Source organism: Platichthys flesus, chromosome 23 (assembly GCF_949316205.1).
Source record: "Platichthys flesus chromosome 23, fPlaFle2.1, whole genome shotgun sequence".
Lineage (NCBI taxonomy): Eukaryota > Metazoa > Chordata > Actinopteri > Pleuronectiformes > Pleuronectidae > Platichthys > Platichthys flesus.
In genome coordinates, this window is record NC_084967.1 from 6,058,662 (window position 1) to 6,084,117 (window position 25,456).

General features: G+C 45.8%; 2 protein-coding genes across 2 annotated transcripts; one reads left to right on the forward strand and one right to left on the reverse strand.

Annotated features, from left to right (window-relative positions):
* The first annotated feature begins 91 nt into the window (after positions 1–91).
* On the forward strand, positions 92–4,092 carry arl1 (ADP-ribosylation factor-like 1). Its single transcript, XM_062382338.1, has 6 exons — positions 92–207; positions 767–904; positions 1,857–1,938; positions 2,254–2,365; positions 2,603–2,781; positions 3,012–4,092. The coding sequence occupies exons 1-6, from the start codon at positions 204–206 to the stop codon at positions 3,040–3,042; spliced, it is 546 nt and encodes a 181-aa protein (XP_062238322.1). The 5' UTR covers positions 92–203; the 3' UTR covers positions 3,043–4,092.
* On the reverse strand, positions 3,658–25,199 carry utp20 (UTP20 small subunit processome component). Its single transcript, XM_062382335.1, has 61 exons — positions 25,027–25,199; positions 24,232–24,312; positions 24,062–24,128; positions 23,818–23,950; positions 23,539–23,727; positions 23,338–23,419; positions 23,053–23,190; positions 22,689–22,844; positions 22,420–22,572; positions 22,184–22,318; positions 21,739–21,816; positions 21,461–21,639; positions 21,182–21,337; positions 20,682–20,770; positions 20,466–20,571; positions 20,227–20,377; positions 19,978–20,040; positions 19,723–19,890; positions 19,473–19,549; positions 19,188–19,267; positions 18,763–19,042; positions 18,461–18,637; positions 17,888–17,978; positions 17,455–17,540; positions 16,685–16,810; positions 15,890–16,056; positions 15,453–15,661; positions 14,825–14,968; positions 14,463–14,542; positions 14,105–14,358; positions 13,868–14,012; positions 13,689–13,776; positions 13,259–13,402; positions 12,841–12,894; positions 12,565–12,717; positions 12,253–12,408; positions 11,993–12,133; positions 11,773–11,910; positions 11,446–11,585; positions 11,203–11,285; positions 10,741–11,066; positions 10,519–10,658; positions 10,130–10,286; positions 9,928–10,026; positions 9,624–9,791; positions 9,351–9,517; positions 9,108–9,255; positions 8,642–8,758; positions 8,376–8,546; positions 8,104–8,235; positions 7,879–7,989; positions 7,601–7,750; positions 7,141–7,323; positions 6,855–6,986; positions 6,627–6,759; positions 6,333–6,517; positions 6,170–6,241; positions 5,726–6,076; positions 5,096–5,222; positions 4,859–5,004; positions 3,658–4,714 (listed from the first exon to the last, which is right to left on the reverse strand). The coding sequence occupies exons 1-61, from the start codon at positions 25,081–25,083 to the stop codon at positions 4,559–4,561; spliced, it is 8,565 nt and encodes a 2,854-aa protein (XP_062238319.1). The 5' UTR covers positions 25,084–25,199; the 3' UTR covers positions 3,658–4,558.
* Between the last annotated feature and the right edge of the window lie 257 nt (positions 25,200–25,456).

Here is a 25,456-nt window from a genome sequence, read left to right on the forward strand (position 1 = left end):
ATATTATATTAAATCAATTTTATCCGCAGCCGCTGCTCACTCTCGTAGTATACCAGGACACTTTGAATGTGACGAATGTTGCGGAACAAAAATAAAAGGCAGAGTCGGTGACGTCGCCCAGCGACACGTCAACCACACGGAAGAAGAAGAAGGTGTTTGTCCTGCACCTGCGTTTCTGATCTAAGGAGCTCAGCCTCATCGAAATGGGTCAGTGTTTGAATGAGTAGTTGATACAAACGTGTAGTTGTCGCTCTTCTTCTTTATCACACGTGTATGAATCATTAGCTACCGGTTTTCTTCAGGTGGCTTCACTTCGCCGTTCGACTGCATCCTGCTAGCTAGCTAGCTAACATTAGCAACTTACAGTGAATGCCGTATGTTTTCTTTCATCCCTGGTGTTTAGGTGTGAACCGTTTCCTTCACATTTCTATATAATCTGTTTGTCTCAGCTGGTTTTAAAAAGTAACACGTTATTGTCAAGAGAATAACTTGACAGTTCTCAGTCAGTTCCATCCTGACATGGCTACTGTAGCTAAGCTAACCTCGGCTAACGACACTCGCTGAGAACTGGTAGCCTTCACTCTTCGATCGTACTTGTCATTCAGACGGTTTAGTTAATAATGAAGCATGCACATGTAATTCCTAATAAGTTAGTTTATAAATTATCTAATGTGCATTTTCTATCCATCCACAAATCAAGATCTACTTTTCTCTGCATTGAACTTCTGTGTGTGTGTGTGTGTGTGTGTGTGTGTTTCCTCTCCAGGTGGTTTCTTCTCTAATCTCTTCTCAGGCCTTTTCGGCACCAGGGAGATGAGGATTCTGATCCTTGGTCTGGACGGTGCAGGAAAAACCACCATCCTGTATCGGCTACAGGTTGGTGAGGTGGTGACCACTATCCCCAGTAAGTAGCACTTTGCCTTAGTCTGGTTTTTGTTTTCTGTCCTTGTATTGTGCATTGTTTGATTTTCTTAATTGCACAAACTCTGCATGTACAGTAATTAAATAATGAATTGCATTGATCAGCCAAGTGGATGTTAAATCTCCTCCCAGGCTTGTCAAACACTAATAACTCGTCAGGTCAACATTCCTGTTTGAACACAATACAATTTTGAGCTGGAGGCAAAAAACAAGTTGAACCGGATCTAATTCAACAAATGAAATACAGCTCAGAGACTGCAGTGATAACATCAACCACTTCACATAAGGGAATCTGCGAGAAGAACAAACATAATTGAACCGTAACACTGTAAACATTGAAATAGAAGTGTATAAATATAGGTCCTATGTTGAATAAGAGTACTGAAAATCACAAAAACCTAAAAGATGTGCGTGGGCAGGTTTGACAGCATTTCATTTGATTGCAGGCCTCAGGCAGCCACAGTGGGCTCGGCTGTCACATCACTAACATTTTTATGTTGTGGTGTCACTTTTGGTCAGGTCTCATTTGCATACAATTATGGGGCGGAACACTATAGATTTTAAATTATTAATTACATTTACCACGACACATTATTTGTTTAAAATACAACAAAAAAAAGTCTGCATGCATTACAGTGGGGGATCTTAATTATATTTATTTATGAGCCCTGAGCAGTTACAGTGGTACCTGTGTTTCTGTTTGTCTATTTAAAACTTTTATTTAAAGAAATGTTCTATTTGTGTTTTTATTTTTATTTTTTTATGTATTTATATGGTTAAACAGATAAATCTCAAGCTTCATTTCTATGTCGTAAGGGTTTGATAACGTCCTCTTCAAAATACTTATATGGGTCGATATAGTGTATGGAAAATATTTTAACTTCAGGCTTGTGTTCTGTGTCCTCACTGCATTTGGAAACTTTCTCTCCTCACAGCAATCGGCTTCAACGTCGAGACAGTCACATACAAGAACCTGAGGTTCCAGGTGTGGGATCTGGGAGGACAGACTAGTATCAGGTAGGTGAAGGAAGAAACAGATTGCAGCTCCCAGGAGTGTGTGAATGAGAGGAAATTAATTAATGTGGAGCAAGACAGTAGCTCTAAACAGCTGTTTGCTCTGTCAGCACCAAGGAGTCTGGGTATAAACAGCAAAAGTTTTCCTACAGCACATTTGAGATTTTCGATATTATACACAATCATTTAATCAACGGTACACAATTTTGTTAATTTAACCTATTTTCACATCACATTTTTACACATTTGAACACTCACCACTATATTTGATGGACCACTCCTCCTTTCTCACATTCTTCTCCTCCCTCCAATCCACAGGCCCTACTGGCGATGTTATTACTCAAACACAGACGCGGTCATCTACGTGGTGGACAGCAACGACCGCGACAGGATGGGCATATCCAAGTCTGAGCTGGTGGCCATGTTAGAGGTAAGAGCACCATCTACCCACAACAAGCAAAAGGCACTGCACCAAGTTAGATGTGAATTTATTTCATCAGAGAATCAATGTGCCAGATATGCACTTGGGTTCAGAGTTAACAATCCCATGAAGTTATTGACTACTTAATCATAGATATCTGCAAATCTAGGACTTGAATTTCTTTTTTTTAAGATCTGTAAATACTTTTGTTAATGTAATTTTGCGCCTTTTGCATTTCTTGTCCAGGAGGAGGAGCTGAAGAAAGCGATCCTGGTGGTGTTTGCCAACAAGCAGGACATGGATGGGTCTATGACACCCACCGAGGTGGCCAACTCTCTGGGCCTCCCCGCCCTCAAAGACAGGAAGTGGCAGATCTTCAAGACCTCAGCCACAAAGGGCGTAGGCCTGGATGAGGCAATGGAATGGTAGGCTTTACTATTACACTATATCAGGGATGCCGGTTTATCAGTGAGCAAAGCAGCCATGTTTTGACTACAACACAGGATTGTGGAAGGTCTATAAAAAGCTGTCTGCACTACATTACTCACTGTGAACTGATGTAGTACATCTGATATGTAGCACATATTGCACAACGTGTTATCTCTCCTAAGTTTGTCTAGGCTGAATTGTGTTTACTCTCCGTCTGTCCCTGTAGGTTGGTGGATTCCCTGAAGAGCCGGCAGTAAAAATCTCCCCCCACCCTCTTTGTACATACTCCTGACCCTTGCCCCTTCTACATGACGCCTTGTGACTGACCCGCCCCTCCTTCCCATGTTCCACTTACCTTTGGACCAGTGATTGCACTCCTGCCCCCCCCTCCTTCACCCACCTGAAGCCTTGGCCAAGCCCTCCCAATGCCTTGAGCCTTGAACTAAGAAGCGAGGGCTGCAGTAACCTCTGGACTGAGAACCCACGAGTGAATGTTTCAGATAATCCTAAAACTGCAGTGATGGTTAAAGTGCAGTTTTCCCATTTTTGTATGGTTTGGAAACTTCCGCCAAATGTCAATTGATGGTTGAATATCACCTGTGGACAAACGTTACTACATTTATGAATCCATTTGTTATAGTGTAGACGTTGAATTAAGTTATTGTGAATGAATAGGAATCAATAAATGAGGCTTTATGAAAGGCCCGTCCACTCCTAACGTCTCTGAAAGCACTAGACACTGCATCAGTTTACTTCAGCACTAATATCAGTGAAAATAATGCCGTGAAGATCCAGAAGGAGGCAGCGTTTTCCTCAATGAGGCAGAATAGTGCAAACGTTAGTTTCTCACTCCCGGTCAATCAGAGACGGTATCATCGAGAAACTCCATATCTGTGTTTATTGTGGCAAATACATAAAAGCCTATAAACCTTCTGCCGATTTGGTTAAAATGACAATAAAAAGAATCTGGCTTCATTCTTTGTCAAGAAAATAGGAAACTATATTTCTCAGCTACATATCCTCGAGCCACGTGTTACTGCAGCCTGGGCTGGTTTTGTATGTCAGGCAGATGCACTGATATGGATTTCTTCCCCCCCCCCTCCGTGTTGTTCCCAATTTTTTAAAGAAATGATGTAGTTAAATGGTTAAAGCCTTCTTTCCCATTGAAATCCTTGAGTGCGGCTTTGGCATCTTAGTAATTTAGTTACTGAATGAACACTAATTGTATGCTCAAAGTTTTATGGTGGCATATTTATATCTGCTTGTACAGTGACAATGATTCTCAGTAAATGCTATCAGTGATTGTACCAGTGCTGTGTTAAACCTCTTTTATATTTGAAGAATCAAACAGTTCTAACGCCACAACAGACAATCAGTAAAAATGTCAAATCTTTTTTTAAATTACAAAAACGTACATTTCGCTGTGGAGGATGTGAATCTGAGCACGATCCTGTTCGCAGCAGGAACATTCCAGCTCTGATCTGCAATTCATATGAACTGCTGTCATCAGGGATGGACGTCCTGTTGAGTAACAGCACTGACAGGATGCCTCATCACACACAAGGATGCCGCATGTCAAACAGAAAAAAGATGGGTCGAGTCACAACAGCCTTTTACCGCCTCCTTGTTCTTCAGCAAATCACCAGACGGAGACGTCTGCTCGGACGTTCTTGTCTCAATGCATTGTTCTCTTTGACAATAGTAAAAGTCAGGACATCATGATGGAGATGTGCGGCTAACGCCTGCCTGCTCCAGGAAGAGGAGTCCTGGGACTCACTGCAAAATGGCCAGGTCCCGGAGCGCGTGGCTCCGGCTCTTCTTGGCCTTGTATCCGGGTCGTAGAAACTCGATCTTCCTCTTCTTGGCTTCGATTTTGTTCTTGTGCTTCTTGATTTTCTTCTTGGCGGCGACGTCTGGGTTGGCAACGGCCTGAGAGAAGAGAGAAGAGGACAAATGTCAGGCGGCTGCCAAGGATCAAGTTAAAGCTGGAGTGGAGGACCATGTTCATACCAGGTCTGAATGGGATCTGTGTGTGTGTGTAATTTCATCGTGTCAGTCTTTGTTGATTCGTACCTGCATGGCTCTGTGTCGTTTCCGGGCCACTCTCCTCTGTGTGAACTCCTTCTGCACGGCGGAGAAAGCCAGCGAGAACTTCACCAGCCCCACTTTCCTCTTCATCAGCTCGATCAGCTCCTGTGCCAGGTTCTTCAGCGTGGGGTCTGGACAGAGACAGAGGCCGGGGTCAGAGTTCAGACAATGAGTGTGTGTGGGTTCCAACATATTTCAATTTAGTCGAGTGGGAGCCGTTACCTTGTTCTGCGTAGGTGCTGTCCAGCTCTCTGTACAGAGGACTGATGATGGTGGTCAGGTACGGGCCCAGGCGGTCCTCCCCCAGGTCCATGGCCATAGCTCCCAGGAACTTAAACACACTCGTTCTCTGAGGGAGAGAAAGAAAAGAAAATTACAACTCCGCCACTGAATGTTAGAATGCTATTTATTGAAATGTTACTCTTAAGATTTGATAGATATTTAAAATTAAGATATCAGAATTTCTGGGGGTGGAGCCTGACTGCGACCATTGGACGGTGCTAGCTGTCAATCACATGGTATCCACCAATGGAACAACGTGCTCTAACGTCTATTTGACTGTAAGTAAGATCCTAACTTACAAGACATGAAACTAGAGTTTAAGATGATACAACTCTGTATGAACATGTTTAATGACATCAGGCAGTCATTCATAGACTTCTATAGAGACTCACTTATTTTTGCAACCATAAGAAGGGCCCTCTGCTGGTCATTTGAGAGACTACAGGTTTAAGCCATTTGCATATGTAGTCTACCTCCACTTGTATATACAGCCTATGGAAACTGGAGAAAGTGTCTAAATACCAGGATGTTAATCTTTATCAGCAAGAGAACAGGAGCTATTGTGATTACCTTCACGTGGACTTTGGGAGTGTGAGCTGCCTCTCTCTTGGCCATCAGACACAGCTTCTTCATCAACCACAGCAGAGAAGGAGGTCGATCGTCCTTGTCGTCATCTTCGTCGTCTTCGTCCTCCTCCTCTTCCTTTTCTTTCTCCTCCTCCTTTTCTTTCTCCTCCTCCTCTTCTTTCTGCTCTTCTTCCTTTTCGTTCTCCTCCTCCTTTCCTTCTCCCTCCACTCCATCTCCATTCTCCCTCTGCTGCTCCTCCTCCATCTCTTTCACTTCTACCTCAGCGGACGCGATGTCAGATTCGGGGGAAATGAGGTAGATCACCTTGCCGACGAACAGCAGGTTCTTGACCACCTGTGGGCGGAGCAGAATGTGTCTCAGTTAATTCTGCTCCGCGTGATTAAGCTGAAATAGGTCAGAGAGGTTGTTGAGGTTGTGTTTGTGCACCTGCTCTCCTGACGCTGTGTCCAGGAACTTGGACTGTAGCTGGAGGCTGAACGACAACGCCAACTCTCTCATCTAGAGGCAAGGGAGGGAAAGAAAGAGGAATTAGGTCAAGCTAATTAAGATTAAGATGCAGAAATGGAAAACGAGTGGTCCTCGGCCTCACCTTCTTGTCCAGGTTGCTGGTGATGAAGGCTGTGGTTGACGACATGGAGGCAGCGTCATTGCCCTCTCCCCTCCAAACGGCGACCAGCTGTTCTGCCTGCTGGGATGCGAACATCTGGCCGTACAGCTGCGAGGCCGTCAGCCACACCCAGCAGTGAGGGTACCGCAGGTGGGCTTCGATGTGACCTGCAGACATTTTAGGGGGAAGAGTAGGTTTGATTCAGTATGCAACGTGGCTGCGAATGTAGGTGAAACAACAGGAGTGTGTGTTTGTGTGTGTGTGTGTGTGTGTTACCCCAGATTTGAAGGAGTGTGTCGTGAGGTTTGCGGAGCTCCAGCAGGCCGCAGTGTTTGCAGAGTTTGGTGAGGAGAGTGAGATAACTGAACAGCAGCCGGTCGGCTCCTTTCTCATCCTGCTCCTCTTCGATCTGAAAGACACGCGGCCACAGAGATGCTTTTCCCTTCTTCAGATTTGAATTTAAAAAGCCAGAGAGGGCGTGGGTGTGACCGTGTTGACACTTACATCTTCGTAGTTGTCAGGGTTGATCTCTTTCTCCAGCAGCAGCAGCAGTTCGTCCAGACGACGGGCAAACTTCTCCCCCTCCACCTCCACAAACAGGCCGCAAATCTGAGCCCCGAGCCGCCGCAGGCTCGCCTAAGAGGGGGGGGGGGAACGCCAGTTTAAACTTCATTGTTCAAATGTAATAGGACTGACACCACAGCTACTATAAAACACACAAAATATTACAAAAATAAAGATAAGTTGCTTGTTTAAAAAAATATTCTGCTGGACATTTCCGTTTTTGTACCTTTTCTGCTTTCATCCATGTGGTGACGAGAGTGTACAAGGTGTCCTTGTTGTTCAGTTCCAGCTTGGTTAGCAAAGTCTTGATGGCCATGGCCGCCATTTTTTTACAGCGCGCCGAGTCGTCGTTGACCATGACCAGGGCGAGGGGGGCGAAGAACAGGCCGCTGTACTTGGTCAGCAATTTCTGCAAAAGGAGAGAAAAGATAATCAGGTCATCTGTCCATATTGCAGTAGCCCTTATATGCATCAAAGTCAAAGTCAGCATTAGTAAAATATGTTGTTTTTCATGTTAAAGCCATTGACATGAATTCATAATAGTAAACTTTATGTATATAGAAAAGTAGAGACATGGTTGAATTAATATATTAGGCCCTGTCAGAGAATAGATTATGGACACTATGGATAATATGGGTGTTTCTTAATATTTACAACATACTGCAGTCCAGGTGAAGTTTACTCACCTCAGGGAAAGTCTGGAAGATGTATGCCAGCATCTCCAGCACCGACTCCCTGCCCACATCATGCTCGTATTGCAGCTGAGCCACCACGAAGGACATGTGATGCCTCAGCTTCCTGCCCAGTGGGTAGTCCAGCAGGTACTTGAGATAGATCTGCACAACACAAACACTGTTTACTCACTGCCAGAGCTGAACAACACCATCTCTTTACAAATGTCACTGGTTTATTTCACTGATTGGTCAATGTCAAATTCAAAGTGTCACTCTTGGCGTGCCCTCACCTGTCGACAGTGGATTCTGATCATAGCGTTGCTGCCGTTAACTGATAACTTGGCCACCTTCGCCAGCACCTCCTCCATCTCTGGAACCACGAGCTTCCTGGATAGAATCGCCTGAATGAGACAAGAAAAAAAACACAGAGCGGTTTTATATTTCTTCATCAATTCGTCTTAAAAACAGATTTTACTAATTCCAACATCTGCTTTGTCTTGCATGTTAAGAATCACCTTCAGGAGACCAAAGGCGGTGGCCTGGCGCGACTGATCGTAGATGTCCTCCTCAGCGTATCCCAGCAGCACTTGCAGTTGCGTCTCAGAAATGTTGTTGCTTTTGACACTTTTCACGAGTATGGTGATAGCCTGAGAGACAAACGCGAAGAAAGAAGGGATTTGTTGTTATTAGGGAAAAATCGTATAATTCTGGAGTTTGAAAAAGGAATCTGAGAAAACCCAACAAAACAACAATAATTCATTCATATTTCTTTATTTCTTTGTTTTACCTTGAAGCAGCTCTGGACCAGGAGGTAGTTTTCCCCGCGGCCCGCTCCGGCCTTGGAGTAATCCTTCAGCAGGACAAAGAGCTGCTTGGTGAGCTGCTCGGCGTTCTGCCCCACCGCCGGCAGAGGGAACTTCAGCAGCCAGCTGAGGCCCGTCAGAGCCTCGGTGATCACCTGACAGGGAGGAGAAGATGCAGGAAGTGTTACTTGATGGATCAGAATGGGTTCGATCAACGACAGGAACTTGTTTGAACATCAGAGGCTTGTACCTTGATGTGCATGGAGTCGATGCATTCGAGCAGCAGCAGCACGAAGGGGTCGAGCATCTCTAGAGTCGAGGCCTCGGCCGACGTCACGATGGATTTCCTCAGACTCAGGTGGAGCAGCTGAGGGAGAGATGGATTCATACACAATTTTTCATAAACACCAATCTGTTACAAGACGGAAGTATTTTCCTTTTAAATGTGTAATATTTATTTGACTGGACGGCAGAAAAAACTTGAAGTCCGGGCTTTTTCTTAACATTTCCAGAGCAGCTGTATTTGAAAACGCAAATGTCTTAGTCAGTTGCTCTGGACGTCACCCGTAATGTGAATGATCTGGACATGTGAACCATATGGAACATTATGCTTCTTTTACTGCATTAGGAAAAATACATTTCAGAGATGGGCAGACGAAATATTACTCTGCTACATACACTCAACATTAGTGACGACTAATTTGAGTGACGTGTACCTTGAGGCCGGCGTCCACCAGGATGTGCATGTTGGTTCGACTGCTGATGGAAGCTTTCTGACCTCCTCTCTTTGGGGTCGGAGGCAGGAGCAGGCAGCTGGGAGGGGGCAGTCTGGGGTCGGGGGGAGGCTTAGCCGAGGCTTTCGCTCTAGAATTACAAACCGGATACACAGTGTTGGAAATAAGATCTGAAGTCATTGACAGCAGTTGGATCTGAGCTTGTGTGTGTGTGTGTGTGTGTACCGGTCTCTCATGGTGAGCAGCGGCAGACTCTGGCTGATCAGGCCGTGGCTCAGCAGTAAGATGTCCCGAGGGGTCATGCCCCCGTTGACGAGCAGACCCAGGATGAGACGCCGCAGCACCGCACCCACCCGGTTACACACCTTCAGACTGGTGGAATTCTCCAGAATCTGATGGGAGGACGATACAAGCGAGAGGAGGAGGAGAGAATCAGGAGAGCTCTCAACTGCTCGAGCACTTCTGCAGGTCTTATTTCCATTTCCTGAAGCCACTCACCTCCTTCAGTGGCAGCACGAGCTTGGTGATGCTGTCCTTGCTGGAGAACTTGGCCAGAAACTCGTACGAGTCCATGCTCTTGCTGTGTCGAGCCTCCATCAGCTTGGACACGATCCCCTTCACCTCCTTCTCCTCGGCCACGGCCCCGAACAGCTCGTTGTTGAAGATCTGACAGAGGGTGAACAGAGGAGAGGTGAAGGAGGCGATCACGATAAATGAGACATGTTTACTACAGCGAACCCATTCCTACAATCTGACAAATGAGAGTCTACACAGGGATGTGGAGTGAAAGAGAAGATCTTACATCGATGAGCATGTTCATGCACGGGTCCAGGTCGCCGCTCTTTAGGGTTGGACTGAGGGAGGACAGCAGCCGGTGCACGGTGAACGTCAGAACATGGACCTGGAGGGAGGGAGGGTATACGGTTCAGACGCGATGTGAGCCACCAGATTCCAAACCAAGGTCTCTAGAAGGGTTCGTGTTCAGATCAATTGGATTCGCTTGCCTGGTAACCCTTCACCAGGACGCTCTGCATCTCTTTGAGCAGGTAGTGCAGGTATCTGAACCCGAGCGTCTCCACAATCTTCACCAGCGTTGATCTTGCCACGTCACGGACCTCCTGGAAGCGGTTCCTCAGGTGCACACACACCTTGATCAGGATACTGGATACCACACACACACACACACACACACACACACACACACACACACACACACAACGTATACAAATTGTCAGTGAATTGTCATATTTTTATCCAAACTATTAAACGTCTGTCCGCTAATCTGAATATGTCACACACGTAGAACAGATTCAAGTGTATATGTGGCAATCCTGGATCAGAGGACTAAAAGCCTCCACAGATAACACACGTGCACGCACACACAGCGGCGTACCCGGGCAGATTGGCCTCCATGATGTGCGGAGGCAGCGTCTGCATCAGTTTGACCATGGCGAAGGCTATCGGGATCCTGGACACCTCCTCCTCCTTCACGTCCTTGGACCTCACCGCCTTGTGCTCGTCGTCCCGCTTCACCTGCAGGACACACGTTTGGATTATGACACGGCCGTATAGTCTTCAGAACGTGCCACGAGTCAGCTGTGTGCGCGGTGTGTACCTTGGCGGTGAGACACCTGTGCAGACGAGGCAGCACGCTGTCGTTCACAGTCTTGTGGATGGCGCTGATCAGAGTCTCCAGCTCGTCTCTGCTCTGTGGCAGCCCGCTGGTCACTGCCACGGGTGGAGCAGCCGCTGGTGCCTTGGCCTTAGCGGGGGCAGCTTCCTTTGAGACGACGTTGCTTTCTTCAACGTGGTCCACCTCCATGGGAACGTCACCCGGAGCCGTCTTACTGTCCGTCTCCATTTCCTTCTCGTCATCACTCGCGTCGGACTCTTCCGCTGCGGCTTCATCCGCGTCTTCTGCCTCGGCTGAGACGCTCACAGCTTTTCAGAAATGAATTGGTTGATTTAGTGAGTTTTTTCACAAGGTCAAGAGATTAAAAAACAAGGTCTGACATTTGATTTAGACTGCACACGTTCAACATGACAACATAAAGAAAAGATCTGATTGGTCACTGACCTTCTCTGGCCTTCGCTGCCTCCATTTCTCTGATGAAGGTCTGGTGGTCGAAATGAAAAGCCTCCAGAACTGTGACCAGCAAACTGTAGTTAGGGAGGGAGGGGTGGAGAAAGGGAGAAAAGAAGAGACAAGGGAGAGGTGTACCTTTACAATACGCTTTTAACTATATCGTGAATTTCAAATCGATTATAAGCACAAGCACTATAAGCATGAAAAAAGATACAAAGAAGAGGAAGTCCCTACTTCACAGCCAGTTTCTGCTCAACCTGCGAGGTCTGCAGGATGTGCACGAAGTGTTTCAGGTAGTACAGGTACTTGGACCAGGTCAGTCGGCGACACACTGCGCCCACCACCTCCACCGATGCTGACGTCATGTTGTCAAGCTGCAGCACGGGAGAAGAGGATCAGACACACAAACAAACTGGAGTTAATCGTCTTGGGCTTGGATGCCTCCGCTGACAGGTGCAGTTTCAGTGTAAGTACACGTTTTTCCAAAGTCATATGAGGTCCCTGTGACATTTGAGCATGGAAATTGCTTCCTTTAAAAAGATTTGTGTGTAGATAAACTACCTTGGCCAGCTTCTCATCGAGCAGGGCGGTCATGGCGTACGGCATGATGTAGTTCTGCAGGGAGCGAGAGGTCATCACCACCGTGCCCTCGGTCAGCTGCTTGGCCAACTTCCTCAGCGCTCGGCCCCGACGGTGGATCTGAACACAGAGAGACGCGTCCGTGTTGGTGCTCAGCAGCGGATTGAAAAGGCAGCGACAGGAGTCAGAGGTCTGCTCTCACCTGGATGTGCTTCATGTGCTCAAAGAAGTCGGACTCCAGGTCGTTGTAGTCCGTGAGCTGCACCAGGTCTCTGAACTCCTTCTTGGAGGGGAAGGTCTTCACCAGGCAGGCGAGCACGTTGGTGTAGTCATGCTGCACACTCTGGTAGAGAGAAGGAGACAAGATTTCACACACGTACATCAGACTGAAGGTGTGTTGCAGTCTCTTATAGGAAGTGTGTGTGTGTGGGTGTGTGTGTGTGTGTGTGTGTGAGTGTGTACCTCTGTCTTGCTGCGGAGCCCCTTGTGCACCGCGTCCAGGATGGTGTGTTGTACGACGTCCCTGTAGATCTGCTCTCCAGGTCCGACTGCTGCCAGCTGGGTGATGATCGTGGACAGACACATGGTGGCGTTGTCTGCCAACGACATGTCACCGATCTGCAACGAAGGACGGACAAGTCACAATCAGATTCACAGAGAGAAGGGAATACGGAATATCCCTACTCCCTACTGAGGGAATGTCGGTTCAGGGAGTTTCCTCCATACGGAACAACCTGCACTGCAACGGAGAATCTGTATCATACACGCACTGACCTCGTAGGTGTGGAAACAGTTGTAAATGATGGTGTTGATGTAGTCCAGGTCCAGAGTCTCCATGTCTTTGACGCGACCGGTGGCGTCTTGGAACGCCGTGAGACGCAAGTCAAAGTGGATCTCGTCCAAGTGTCGACTGTCAAACGCATTGAGCTGCAGGCGGAGAGCAGGAAACAGGAGTTTTATGTCGGTTAGGCATTGTAACATTGTGAAGCTGCTGATGACTGTGTGAATAATAATAATAATACATGATGTAACGGTAATAAATCAACTCACCTTTGCTGCTAAATCAGTGATATATTTGAGGGAAGGTTCCAGATCTGACAGAGTCTGAAAATAGAGCAGCACAAAAACAGATTCATTAGATGTTGTGTTAAGACTTTATTCAGTGGAAATATAACTTAAAATCATTCATATAAACAGTAAAGACCTGCATCTGCAACAACTGACTCATATTCAAGATTCTTTATGTTTTTGTTTTCCATTTTTTACATAATTTCACGTCAGGAAAAATTTAGACTGGACGAGAAAAGAGAGGAGTGGTGAATAATGGGCTTTTAGCAGGGATGAATGCCGTTCACAGGATTTTAGAGGGTGAAAAACTCTTGTAAGAAACTGAGTATCTAATGGCGTACAATCTATTAATTGACTGTGTTGCTGTTATCACTGTATGCTGTTTGTGTTTCGGGCGTACCTGGAAGACGCTGGTGAGGGCTTGCCGGGGCAGCTTGTTGTGAATGACAGAGAAGAGTTTGCTGAGCGGGCTCAGGAAGACAGCGGGCTGCACACACTGTCTCAGCAGGTTCTGTACCGTGGCCAGGACGTCGATTTCTGTCTCCTGAAACAAACACAAAGTGAGGTGAAGATACATCCATGATAAGCACCTCAGATTGGCTGGAGTAACAATTTTTCCCTGATTTGAGTCTCAATGGGACACATGCTTTTCTCAATATCTGCAAATACTTCCTCTTTCATTTGAAATAGACCGAAAGCCCTGACCGTGGCCCTGACCCTCACATTTGTGTTTTTAAACACGTAAAATTACATATAAATATTGCTTTTATATAACATCAGTCACGTGAGGTCTCTAATTGAACAGAGATATGATGAATTATAGGTCTTACTTGAGGGTTGTGTCCTTTCTGCAGGTACATCAGCAGCAGGCTGATGAGCACTGAGCTCTGCTCCTTCTCGCTCACAAACCGACTGACCCTGGGGGAGAGAAAGTGACACATCGAGGGAATGAGCTCTACTGTATCTGCTTACATCCAAATAGAGGAATCTGAGTTGGGCGTGCACTCACTTGGAGAGGATGTTGAGCTCCTTGGCCACCTGCACTCTGAACTTCTTCTTCTTGAGCCGGTCGCTGTTGCGTACGACGGAGGTGAGGTACCGCAGCAGGGTGGAGATGTGAGGCAGCAGCAGTCTGGAGCCCTGAGTTAATGAATCTGGAGAAGATACAACAACACACTTGTTTATATTTGGACAGCAAGAGCAAACCTATTTCTATCTTTTTATTAAAAAGGCACCATCTGCTAACCCGCAGTGACGAGAGCGCCCTCTGCAGGCTGCGAGAACACACTGTTGTTCACGCTGAGCACCTTCTCCATCTCAGTCTCCGTCTCCATCTCTGAGGCAACAAAGTCCTTTGTTGTTGCTAGAGACTCAACTATGTCCAAGACGATGTTGATGATCGGTTGGGAGGCGTTCTTGGCTGAGAGGAGGGCAAAGACGTTCATGAGGACGTCACACTCCGGATGCTCTGGTCTGTGCTTGGCCAGAAGGGGGAAGTACCTGAGACAGAGAGGAAACTGCTGGTTAACACGGACGGAGGATGAGTGGAGGGACAGATGGATGAGAGACGTGATGGGACAGAAAGAGAAGGGTTGGACCCTGACCTGGCATTTTTGCACCACACGTGGATGAGTTTCAGCAGAGGGGTCGGAGCGTGGATGCTCTCTGTGGGCAGACGACACACCTGCACAAAGCAACACATTCAAACATCTAGATGAGCCACAACTCTGTGGACAAAGAATACAAACACATGCAAATCCTAAGGAAAACTAGAATTACCGCCCTGGGGTTGTTTGCCTTGGCCAATCAGTGCAGTTTCAATCTACGTACAATTTTTCCAGATTCATATAAGGTCCCTGTGACCTTTGAATTATTTGTAAAGATATATATCTTGCTGTTTTCGTGAGATATAAAGTTCATGAGGCAAAGAACACAAAAACACACTAAGTAGTTATGCAACATGTACCTGAGGCCAGACCACAGCCGTGAAGACAGCATCCAGCTCTTCTGGGCTGTAGCTGTAGGAGTCAAAGACGTCAAAAAAGTCCAGGACCCTCAGGACGCCGAGGCGCCTCAGGTTCTTCAGAGGACTGATGCAACCTGCTCTCAGCTGCAAACAACAGGAGGCAGAATTCAGCCAGAGGTTTTTTAAATTCACTGAGGTTAGAAAACCTTTCTTCTGACACAGTAACTCAAGAGTCAAACATAAGATAGAAACTAAAGCTAGAAGAACAAGACAAGAGAAAACCCGACCAGGTATAAACTACAGTTATGAACAAACTGCTGTTTACCCTCACACACTTCTGACTTTTCAACATAAAAGTAAATCATACTTGTATATTTGAGGATACATTTGAAGATAAGACAACTTTAAATAACAAAGTAATACTGCAGCTGCATCAAAACGGCTTCAACCAATTAAATTTAGCTTTTTTGGGAAGCTCTTAAATCGTCTTGCTAATTCTATGATCAATGTCCAATCTGTAAACTATAATGCTGCCAGACACTAGGTGGCGATCAAAGGCACTTTGGCAGAATTAGAGACATATTTAGCAAACAAACAAACAACTCTATTAAATCTCCTTCCTGGTTACCTGCTCCCTTTTGTCCAGGACGTCGGACACGGAGGCGGTGACGCACAGCAGGATCTGCAGCACCTTGGGCAGGTAGATGTTGATGAGGTGGCCCAGCTTCTGGATCACCACGTTGATGATGTTCAGCAGGCTGTGCTGACGGCCCAGCGGCAGGATGGCGCTCATGTCTGTCTGAGCAATGGCCCTCTCCACCGCTTCCAAGCAGGAACCTGAGGTCACAAGGGGATAAATCATTAAGGGAACCTCTACTGTTCTAACACAGATTTTTCATGACTGAGTCTCAAGAAATAGAGAGATTTGATTTCCAGGTATAACTCCTGTAGAAAATCGTCTGTTCTTTACACATGCTGATTTCTTTCCTGTCACTTCTTATAATAACATGTTTTTGTATGTCCTGTTTTGTGGTTTTTGTCACAGGAAATGATTTATTTTCTAACCTTGGCTGTAATGGCAGACGGGCTCCAGCAGCAGGTCGACGAAGATTCCCAGCTCCTCGGCCTGGCAGCCGGCCAGGAAGCGCAGGATGATGGAGGAGCGGGAGGCGGTGGAGGATTTCCCCTGGAACTTGCTGCCCGCTTTGCTGCGCAGACGCCCATAGAGGATCCTGTATCATGACCAGCAAAAACAAGGCATGTAAGTGAGAGAATGTTAACATTAAGATACGTCTACTGTCCTACAGGGAGAATAATTGCTTATTAAAGAGTGTGACCAATGTTGAGAGCAGCAGGAAAAGACTGACTCCATGTCAATGACTGAATGAATGAAACAACACTGAAAGAATGGGAGACAGATCGGCTGGAGACAGTGTGAGCGTAAGAGCACCCCCCTCTTCAGGCTTTCAAGCGGATGAAAATAAAATAAATTTAACAGTGAAGTGTATTTGTGTGTTCCTTGGTTAATAAGTCACCTAAGTAAAAAAAAAAAAACTACTGACAAAATGAACACTATTATCCAGTTTCTTGTTTGGGTTAAATAGTTGAGGGGATATGTTCCGCTCTCATGTCGGTTATTTACATGCTGAATACAAGTTGCATAAACAACTTAAATCTGAGATTTTGGGCCTTTTTAATACCCCTTGAAGTCAAATTTAAGAAAAGGCTTGCCATGCAATAAAAACACAAAAAGTGAAAATATGGTATTAAATATAATATAATAAAAGATACTGGGTCGGATAGATGTGAGAGTGGTATAAAACGTCATCATTGCATCGCACACACACACATGTACAGTACCTCATGAGCAGAGGGATCAGTTTGACTCGGTGTGAAGCCTCAACCACTCCGGTCTCCTCAGAAATGTTGAAATGGACAATCTCCTCCTTGAAGTGTTTGTCCTGCAGAAGCCTCTCAAGATTCTCTCTGAACACACACACACACACAAAAATACACAAATAAACAAAGGTCAGAATTCCATTCAACATATGGCGATGGTTGAGGTGTTAGTGCAGGAAGGTCGCTTTCATAAGCAACAGATTGGGAGTGACAGGCACACAGGGAGCCTGACAGAGACCTTCTTGATGGGAGAGAGAACTGCTTTCGTGGCCACTTACAGCTAATCTCACAACTGCAGTTGAAACTATGACGTCTGCGAGTACGGTAAAAACGTAACGGACGATAGACAAACAGCTACACAATGCAGCACCTGGGCGAAACACCAGAGATCTCTTGTGTTATGGGCGTGCAACAAAAATGAAGTGAAACCTCATACTGTTTTCCCGGAACCACACATCTGTCTGCAGGTCGGCTGGATGTGCAGTAAGTGGATAGCTTGATAACAGATAGTCGAGGCCATAATGACAGGGAGAGTCAGGAATGAAGAGGAAGTTCACATTCCTCTGTGTGTAACCATAGACGTTTAATGACGAGAGTCAGGACTTATCAAAGAAGCTCACAATGATCCCATTGAGGAAGAAGGGATACGCTGGGTTTCAGGAACAGAACTCCGATTACTGTACATGAGTTTTCCTCCCCGTCTTTTAGGGTGCTTTAGGTACTTTTCTTACTTGTATGGTACAATGTTCGGGTCTTTGTATGTGAGAACACATTCCAGGGCCACTCCCTGAATCTGCTGGTCCTGATGGCAGAGCAACTGAAAACAGACAGAGAGAAATGCATCACACTCAACCTTACATTCTGTTCATTCTAACTGTTTGAATTGCTGCCCTGGATATGTTCACATGTCCTGTTAATTAAAAAAACCTTCACAACATTTAATGGGAGACACATTAATGTTCCAGTAAAGGTTTTTATTTCTTTTCTCTGTGTGTCTTCTTTATTCCCACATGTTTTGTTTATGTAACACAGGAGGAAGATGTAGAATATGATTTTTTTATTTTGTCATTTCTAGTTATCCAAAAGCAGATGGGCCAAATGCCTTGATATAAAAATAAATGTATGTGTGTGTGTATGTAAACCGATGGGCAGTGTTTGGATTACCTGGTTATAGAGTTCACTGAGACTGGCCTCCAGGTAGAGAGAGCGAGGGTTGGTGAATTTGGCAAAAACTCTCAAATGGACAATCAGCTGTCTGTGGGAGAAAATTGAAACATGGTTTAAAAAAATTACACAATTAGCAAAGTGTACCATTCAGGCTTCCTGGTCCGGCTCCTTTGTGAGTGTTTACCAGGAGACATCATCAGGCTATTCTGAGGGAGTAAGATAACTTGTTTATCAGGTTCTGTTTTTAAGATGCTTTGTAGCCCATTTATTCATGCATACAGTACAGTAAGTATAATATATAAATATTTTGGAGGCTGTAATTAGTAGTGACCTGTTTAAACATTGAGCAACATTAGCAGTCATGAATCGTCATTTTTCTCTCCACCTGATGAATGTCAATCTTATATGCATTCTCCTTTTTGCTCTCATTTTTGGTCTCCTCCACCACCGGAGGGAAACACTAGTCTGTTAAATGCTCCATTATTCTAACCAGCTTATGTTAGCTGCTAAGTTGTCTTTCTGCCATGTGGCGCCGAGCAGTTCGTACAAAGCGGGTGGTTGGTGTCTTACTTGGAAGCAGCTCTCCGTGGACGTCCCTTCTTCTGCTTTGGGCCTTTTCCCTCCACACCCTCGTCTTCGTCCTCCTCTTCATCCACCGCCATCTCAGCATCCTCTTGGGCAGCATCATTCCTTTTCCTCACGTCCTGAGTGGGGGCTACCATCAGGTCGGCGGGATAAAACTCATTCCTGGCAAGCAAAATGAAAAACATCAGGACCTCGTACCTGGACTCCTATGCCACTGATCTATATTCTGTCTTTGAAAATGATCGACTAGGGGAAATTCTTCCTAAATCGACGCCGTTTTCACCGACCTGATGAACCTGAGCAGCAGAGGACTCAGCTCTCGGCTGCGAGACTGCACTCTCTCAGGAAACTGGGTCATGGCGCGCCACAGCAGGCTGCGGAAGTTTGGGAAGTCCGTCCGGTCGTTGGAGTTACTGGTAAACTTCAGCTGCTCAAGGAACAGCACCCCTACGTCCCCACTTTCAATCACGTCGCAGCCCGGCTCACTCTGAGAACTGGACTCTTCCTCTTCATCACTGATGTCATCCTCATCATCATCATCATCATCTTCATCGCGCAGTTCCTTTTCTATAACAAGAGGAGATTTTTATTTTTCTCAGTTTGGTCAATGCATCTTTTTTACAAAAATACCAAACAGCGAGCACCAATCTGTGAAAGTTAGCATCTAAGATCAACTCATGACAATATTTTGCAGCCCAGCAGGGAGCCTCACCGGCCATCCCTGCCACCATCTCCAGATGTTCATGATAGACCACCCAGAACTCCTTGTTGTCCATCCCTCTGGCATGGGTCCTGTGGAAAGGAAAGAAAATACAACATCTTGAAAATTTGGAATATTTATTGAGACAAAGCTTTGTTGATTAAACTTTCCAATGAAACCACTCATGTTAGAAATAATCAATGTTGACTTTGCGTGGCATGCTTCAGTTCACAACTGACGACAACAGAAGAACGTTAATCAAAACGACTCAAAATGTATTCTGTCATGATTACTCACACAAGAAGTTCAATGACCGCTTCCCACAGGGGCCTGAAGTTGACGAACAGCATTGCGATGAGATAACGCAGAGGCACCTGAAAAAAAAAAAGAATGTTGCAGGATTATAAAGTTTATTTCATTACTTTTATGCATTCAGCAGCAACAATCAGTTGATTAATGAATCGGGCAAGAACAGAACATTTATTCTGAGACTATGTTGATATTCAAAAATTCAAAAATCGAGCCAGGAGTAGCAGTGTCCCTGTACCTGCTGGAAGGATCCTGGCGGCCCCTGTGGCAGGCTGCGCTGCACCAGGTCGTGTCTCAGCTTCCGGAGGTGAAGCAGCTTGTCTCTGTAGTCCTGCACTGACGCCGGCACCAGTTCTGCCTGCAGGCAAACTGCAAACACCGGCTGCACGTCCACGGTCTCCTCACCCTGGACAAGCACATGAGCTCATTGCTTAATATTCATGGAACTACTGTGTTTGATGTAATTGGTGAGAATGTGAACAGGCAGCTGTACCTCAGGTGGTGGAGGGAGCTCCGCCTCAAACTGAGAGAGGATCCTCAGAGTCAGAAGACGGATCTGAAAGAGAAAACAATTATCTGAAAAAACTGAAGGAAGTACATGAAGATCATCATTTTAATTACCTACTTACTTTCATACTTTATTTATATTTCTCTATAATTTGAGTTAACGCAAACAATTAATCTTCAGAATAAGAGTTGAAAAAGCTGTTTCTCTTTGCCAATAGTGTGACTTGAGACTAACCTTAGAGATGTTGGAGGAGAGGTTGGCGTGCAGAATATGGAAGACCTCCAGCAGTGCATTGTGGGATAGATGCTCTGACACGCCGCTGAGTGACAGGCGGGTATAGTAGAGGTCTCCGAGCAGCAGGGCGGACAGGTCAGAGGGAAACCTCCTGTATAACAATGATAAATGTAACTGAACGTGGAACAGGAGTACACAATGGGTTTCATTGTTTATTGTGATGATGGTGCATTGCGGACCTGAAGATTGAGGTGACCTTGTCCACAGTAACCAGAGAGAGGAGCTGGGCAGAGCCGTCCAGACTGAGGAGGCAGCTCAGGGCCTGTCTGGCTACGAAAAGACCGGCTGGAGGGAGGAGGAGCAGGGAGACGGGATCCAGTCAGTTTAATGACCCACAAAATCAACAAACAAAAAAGTTTGTGGGGATTTAATGAATAAAACACAATATAACAAACCTTTTCCCATTTTCTCTGTGTCTATCTGACACAGGAGGTGGTTTAAGAGAGCGCTCACAGCAGGAACAACGGTAGCTGGAGACAGTGGTCTGAAAAACATGGATCAGGAAAAATTAAATATAAAAGACATCAGACAAATCTTTCAACATCCATAGACAAGTGAGCGAGAGAAAGGAAGTTAGGGATCAAAGTTCACTGTTTAATCCTGACACTTGATTATTTATTTCTCTGACTTTTACAAAATAAATTTTTTTTATTCATATAAGAGCAAATATTCTTTAGTTTACAGTCAATGTGGAGAAAAACCCTCTAAATGATCATCTTATTCAATTGTGATATCCTCTCAAAACACGATTAAAACATAATACCAATATTCTAGTTAATTTTCGTGATCCCAAATATTTCCCTGAATCCACCTGTCTGAAATGTATCTCTGAGAATAAGAAACTCTAGGACCAGGAGACCTGAGGAATGTGACAGTACATCCACGTGTGTGTTACCTGATGTGTGGCAGCAGCATCAGGGCGGACCAAGGCAGAGACAGGTCCGCGATGGTCTGGTTCTGCTCCTCAGGGATATTAATGAGGGACAGCACCAGCTCCGGCACAGTCGGCTGCTCCGGGGCTGTACTGCTCTCCTGACCCTCCTCCTTACTGCTGGAGGAGAGATACACATTGATTTCTTGGAAAACCGCACAATGACAAATGCATGCCAGTGAGAGGCTTTTCAGGCCTTCAGCTTGATTTTAACAGCAACGTAAAAAATTTGAAGCGTCTCACCTTGTGCTCTGTCCGGTGAAGAGCAGTGGGTACGTTTCAAAGGCCATGGAGCCGTCTGTCGGGGGCGGGGCTTTAGCCAGGATCAGGCTGACCAGCACCTCCAGGCCACAGTGGCGAGACAGAGCGTCGCCACTACTGAACAACCCAGCAGTGAAGCGCAGCAGGCAAGGGAGGAAGAGCTGAAGGAGGAGGAGGAGGAGGAGGAAGATGTTACACCAGAGAGACACAGGCAGACCCACAAACTGAACATGGAGTATATCTCTCTTATGACGACTCACCTGCTCAAACTGTTTCATGGTGAACATCTCCTTGCTGAACTCCAGGATCAGGTCTTCTCCCAGTGTGCTGCCAAACACCTTTGAAAGAAAAGTAAAAAGTCAGAAAAACATGTGCACACACATTAACATTTATCAAGATAAAATAATTTCTGTTGGTCACCAGATGGTTGCAGAGAATATATAACTAAATAAATTATATATTCAAACCGCGAATTGTTTTAACTTTACATTTTCTGTACCAGTGATAAGATCTGCTTTTGAATTAACATTACTGAGTGTGTTTATGAATTAACATTACTGAGTGTACACAAGTTGGTAAAGAGGAAAAAAGACTTAAAGTGAGAAAACACTCAGTCAAGGTTGCGTTGTGTGAACGAACCTGATTATACTGGTGGGTCATGACAGAACCACTGTATTCAAATGAAGGCAAGAACTTTATTCTAACCTTTTGAATGGTCTCCTGGATGAGAGACTTGGGCAGACTGATGTTCTCCCCGAGGAGCAGGGACGAGATGATCTGGAGGAGGAGGCGGGAACAGGGAACCGACAGGGCCGAGCTCTGAATCAACCGCAGCACCGTCTGCAGGCGCGGGGGAATGAGATGGTGAAAACAGTCGAAGGGGACAAGCTCCACGATGGAACATTTAGATAAAAGGTGCACAAACAATCTCCTCCTCTTACCTGGCACACGGCTTCTGGCTTGGTGACCTTGGCTCCGTCTCTGTGGGACACCAGGGTGTGGAGAATGAACAGCAGCCTCTCCAGCTGATCGGACGCCTGGTCTGCCTCTTCTCCCCCCGCCTCCACAAAACCAAGGACTTCCACCACACTGACCTGGGTGTGCACACAGCGCTAATCAGATACAAGAGGAGTAACTTCACACAGGAAACAGAAGTGAAGGGATGGAATGACCTGCATAACCATCAGTGGTATTTGTCTCTGATGTTTACCTGTAAGGACTCCCATAAAACCAGGAAGTGTTCTCTTTCGACGTGCTCGGCTGCAACCTGGGCCATGTAATCCAGAGCGTCCCTGATGGTGTCCCAGGGCAGAGAGACTCCTGGGCTTGTTGTGGGGCCGAGCTTCCGCAGGGCCACAGGGAAAGCCTGGAGGGGAATGTTGCAGAGAACCAGAAATTAAAACCTCAATCTTCTCTTCTATGACATTATCACCTCTTTTATGACTTCACCAACATTTGATTCCTTAGGCTGGGACCAACCAGGCAAAGACAACATTAAATGAAAACCAACACGCAGCAGGTTTCTTGCACATCACCAAAAATTTTGTTCACAGCGGTAAAAAAATCAAACTCACATTAGCAGCGGCAGAGTGGAACATGTGTCTGACTCCTTTGCACATCTCAAACAGCAGCTGACCTGCTCCCTCGGCCTTGTCAGGGTGCTCCTGCAGGTCTGAGAACACATGGGTGAGCAGGGCGTCCAGATCTGGAACCTGCGGGAGGAAAAAACGATTTACGAATTTATTACTGATGACAACTGGATACAGGAACACAGATGGAATCACTACAAAAACACCTACAGGACAATATGTTTCAGACAGTAAAAAGGACAATTGAATTTCATGTTTGAAGTCACTCACTTTTCTCATCAAAAAAGCGAAGCTCTCTGCGGCAAACTTGCGGATATGTTCCTTCTTGTGTGACAGCAGTGTGCTGTACAGACTGTGAGATGGAAAGAGGAGTTAGCATCTTTCCCTTTTCACAGCAAGTTCTGATATTTAACTGGCGGCAAACATGTTCCCCAGTGAATCAGAACAGTCAGACTCCAGCGGACTCCTCACCTGTAGATGTTGGTCATGTCCTTCACCATGACCCTCCACAGGTACTTGTAGAGGTAGGAGAGGCAGGTGAAAGCCCACTCCAGGACCTCCGTGTCCTTGGTCTCCAGCAGGGACGTGATGAGAACGAAGAAGTCGGGGAAGTGAGGATAGAAGTCAGTCTGCAGGTCTCTGGCCAGCTGAACCACCAGGCTAGAGGGAGAAGCAGAGACAGAAGTTGAGTTACAGCCGGGTAATGTTTGAGTTTTGAAATATATCTCTTTCTTCCGGCTGAACACTTACTCCAGCAGGGGCTGGTAGGCCAGGCTGTTCTTCACAGCCAGGTGTGTTTTCAGACTCTCCACGATCGTCTTCTGGTGGAAAACCAGCATGTTGAACGACTGGCTGTTGTTGGACACCTCTTTGGAGAATGTAGCTGTGGAGCAGATGGATCAGAGTCACATCAGTGGAATTCTCAGATTTAGCAAAGGATCGGTTGAGATGACTACAGCAAATGATGTGACACTTCTTTCCAGTGTATACGTACTGAAGTGCTCGGTCAAGTCGAGGTCTCTCCATTTTGTCAGTCCCTCCGAAAAGTATGTTTCTACTTCCTGCGTCGAGAGAAAATGAACCATAAAAAAGATGAACATGGTTATGATTCACTGAATAGAGGGGAGTGTTGGTTAAGGTGTCACGAGCACCGACTGTACAAACCTCAGCATAAGCTCCAGTTCTGTCGATGCGATGGACGACATTGATGTTGACGTTGGCAAGTCGTTCAGCAAAGGTGAGAAACTGAAAGTGACAAAGTCAGAAGATTTATATTTGGACCAAAAAAGTTCTACCACACCCTAAATACAATTTATGTATTCTCAATTCATTTTACAAAGTGGTATAATATGACATGACAAGGGATTTTAGATGAAATATTATTATTTCACATGACTGGTCACCGTCATACGGGTCATGGTATCTCACATGTACACATCGGAAAATGTACATTCCTTTAATGACCGTAATGTTGTTTGTAAAGTTGATTTTGTCCAGAGAAGACAGATGATTTGAATGAAACCATCTTTGTCAACGTGAATAAACATCACTCAAAGGTGGAGGTGGTCTCAGGCTCAATAGCCACAACACAACTCTGGTGCTTCTCCCAGCAGACGGGTGGCTCTTGAACTTAGTTCAGTTGACAAAACATTGGGACTCAGGAGACTCCAACGACCTGTGTTTGACATGATGAGTCTCAACATAGAGAAAGACCATCAGAGGTTAAATACCTGAAACCTATGAAGAACTCCAACTTGGAGGAGTTCCCTAATGACACATGTAGGACTCCTGAACTTTCACCAACTTATCTAACAACCGGATCTTAGTGAAAACCATTAACTAAACCAGATCTCCTTTAAATAATCTTTTAAACCAGGTAAACAAATCAGAGTGTCTGCAGCTGTATGAGCATCACGCTGCAGGGTGTGTGTGTGTGTGTGTGTGTGTGTGGACCCTCACCCTGAACGTGTTCTCTGACTTGTGATACGAAGACTTGGACTTGATCTTCATCTTCATCTTTGCGTCGTTGCCTGATCAAAGTACAAAGTTATGTTCCGTAGACTGACGTGCGATCGAAGCGTTTCATGAAAACTACACGTGTTTCTTCCACGAGCCGATGCTACAACTGTTTACACACACGCCGACACCAGGAGGCGGCCATGTTGAACAATGCATTGTGGGAGATTTTTTGTCTCTCTCCCAGCGTGGTGGTGGTGGGAGGAAAGAAACGAAGCGACGGAGCGAGAGAGTAATCCCCCCCCGTCACTTCCGCCTTCGTCAGAGGCTCTGCGACATCCAATTACGGAGTTGTTTACGGCCATTCGGAAACAATAACACAAATAAATCAGCTCAGTATATTTAAAACTGGTATATATGACGGAAATTAAAT

Excerpts from the sequence above, each read along its gene's own strand:
- arl1 (XM_062382338.1), top strand. Across the intron at positions 1,939-2,253 it reads GGAGGACAGACTAGTATCAG|GCCCTACTGGCGATGTTATT; the intron begins GTAGGTGAAGGA and ends TCCAATCCACAG. Across the intron at positions 2,782-3,011 it reads CTGGATGAGGCAATGGAATG|GTTGGTGGATTCCCTGAAGA; the intron begins GTAGGCTTTACT and ends CTGTCCCTGTAG.
- utp20 (XM_062382335.1), bottom strand. The coding sequence starts at position 25,083 with ATGAAGATGAAGATCAAGTCCAAGTCTTCGTATCACAAGTCAGAGAAC. Across the intron at positions 10,659-10,740 it reads ACAGGTGTCTCACCGCCAAG|GTGAAGCGGGACGACGAGCA; the intron begins GTACACACCGCG and ends TGTGTCCTGCAG. Across the intron at positions 7,324-7,600 it reads TCTTCCAGACTTTCCCTGAG|AAATTGCTGACCAAGTACAG; the intron begins GTGAGTAAACTT and ends CTCCTTTTGCAG.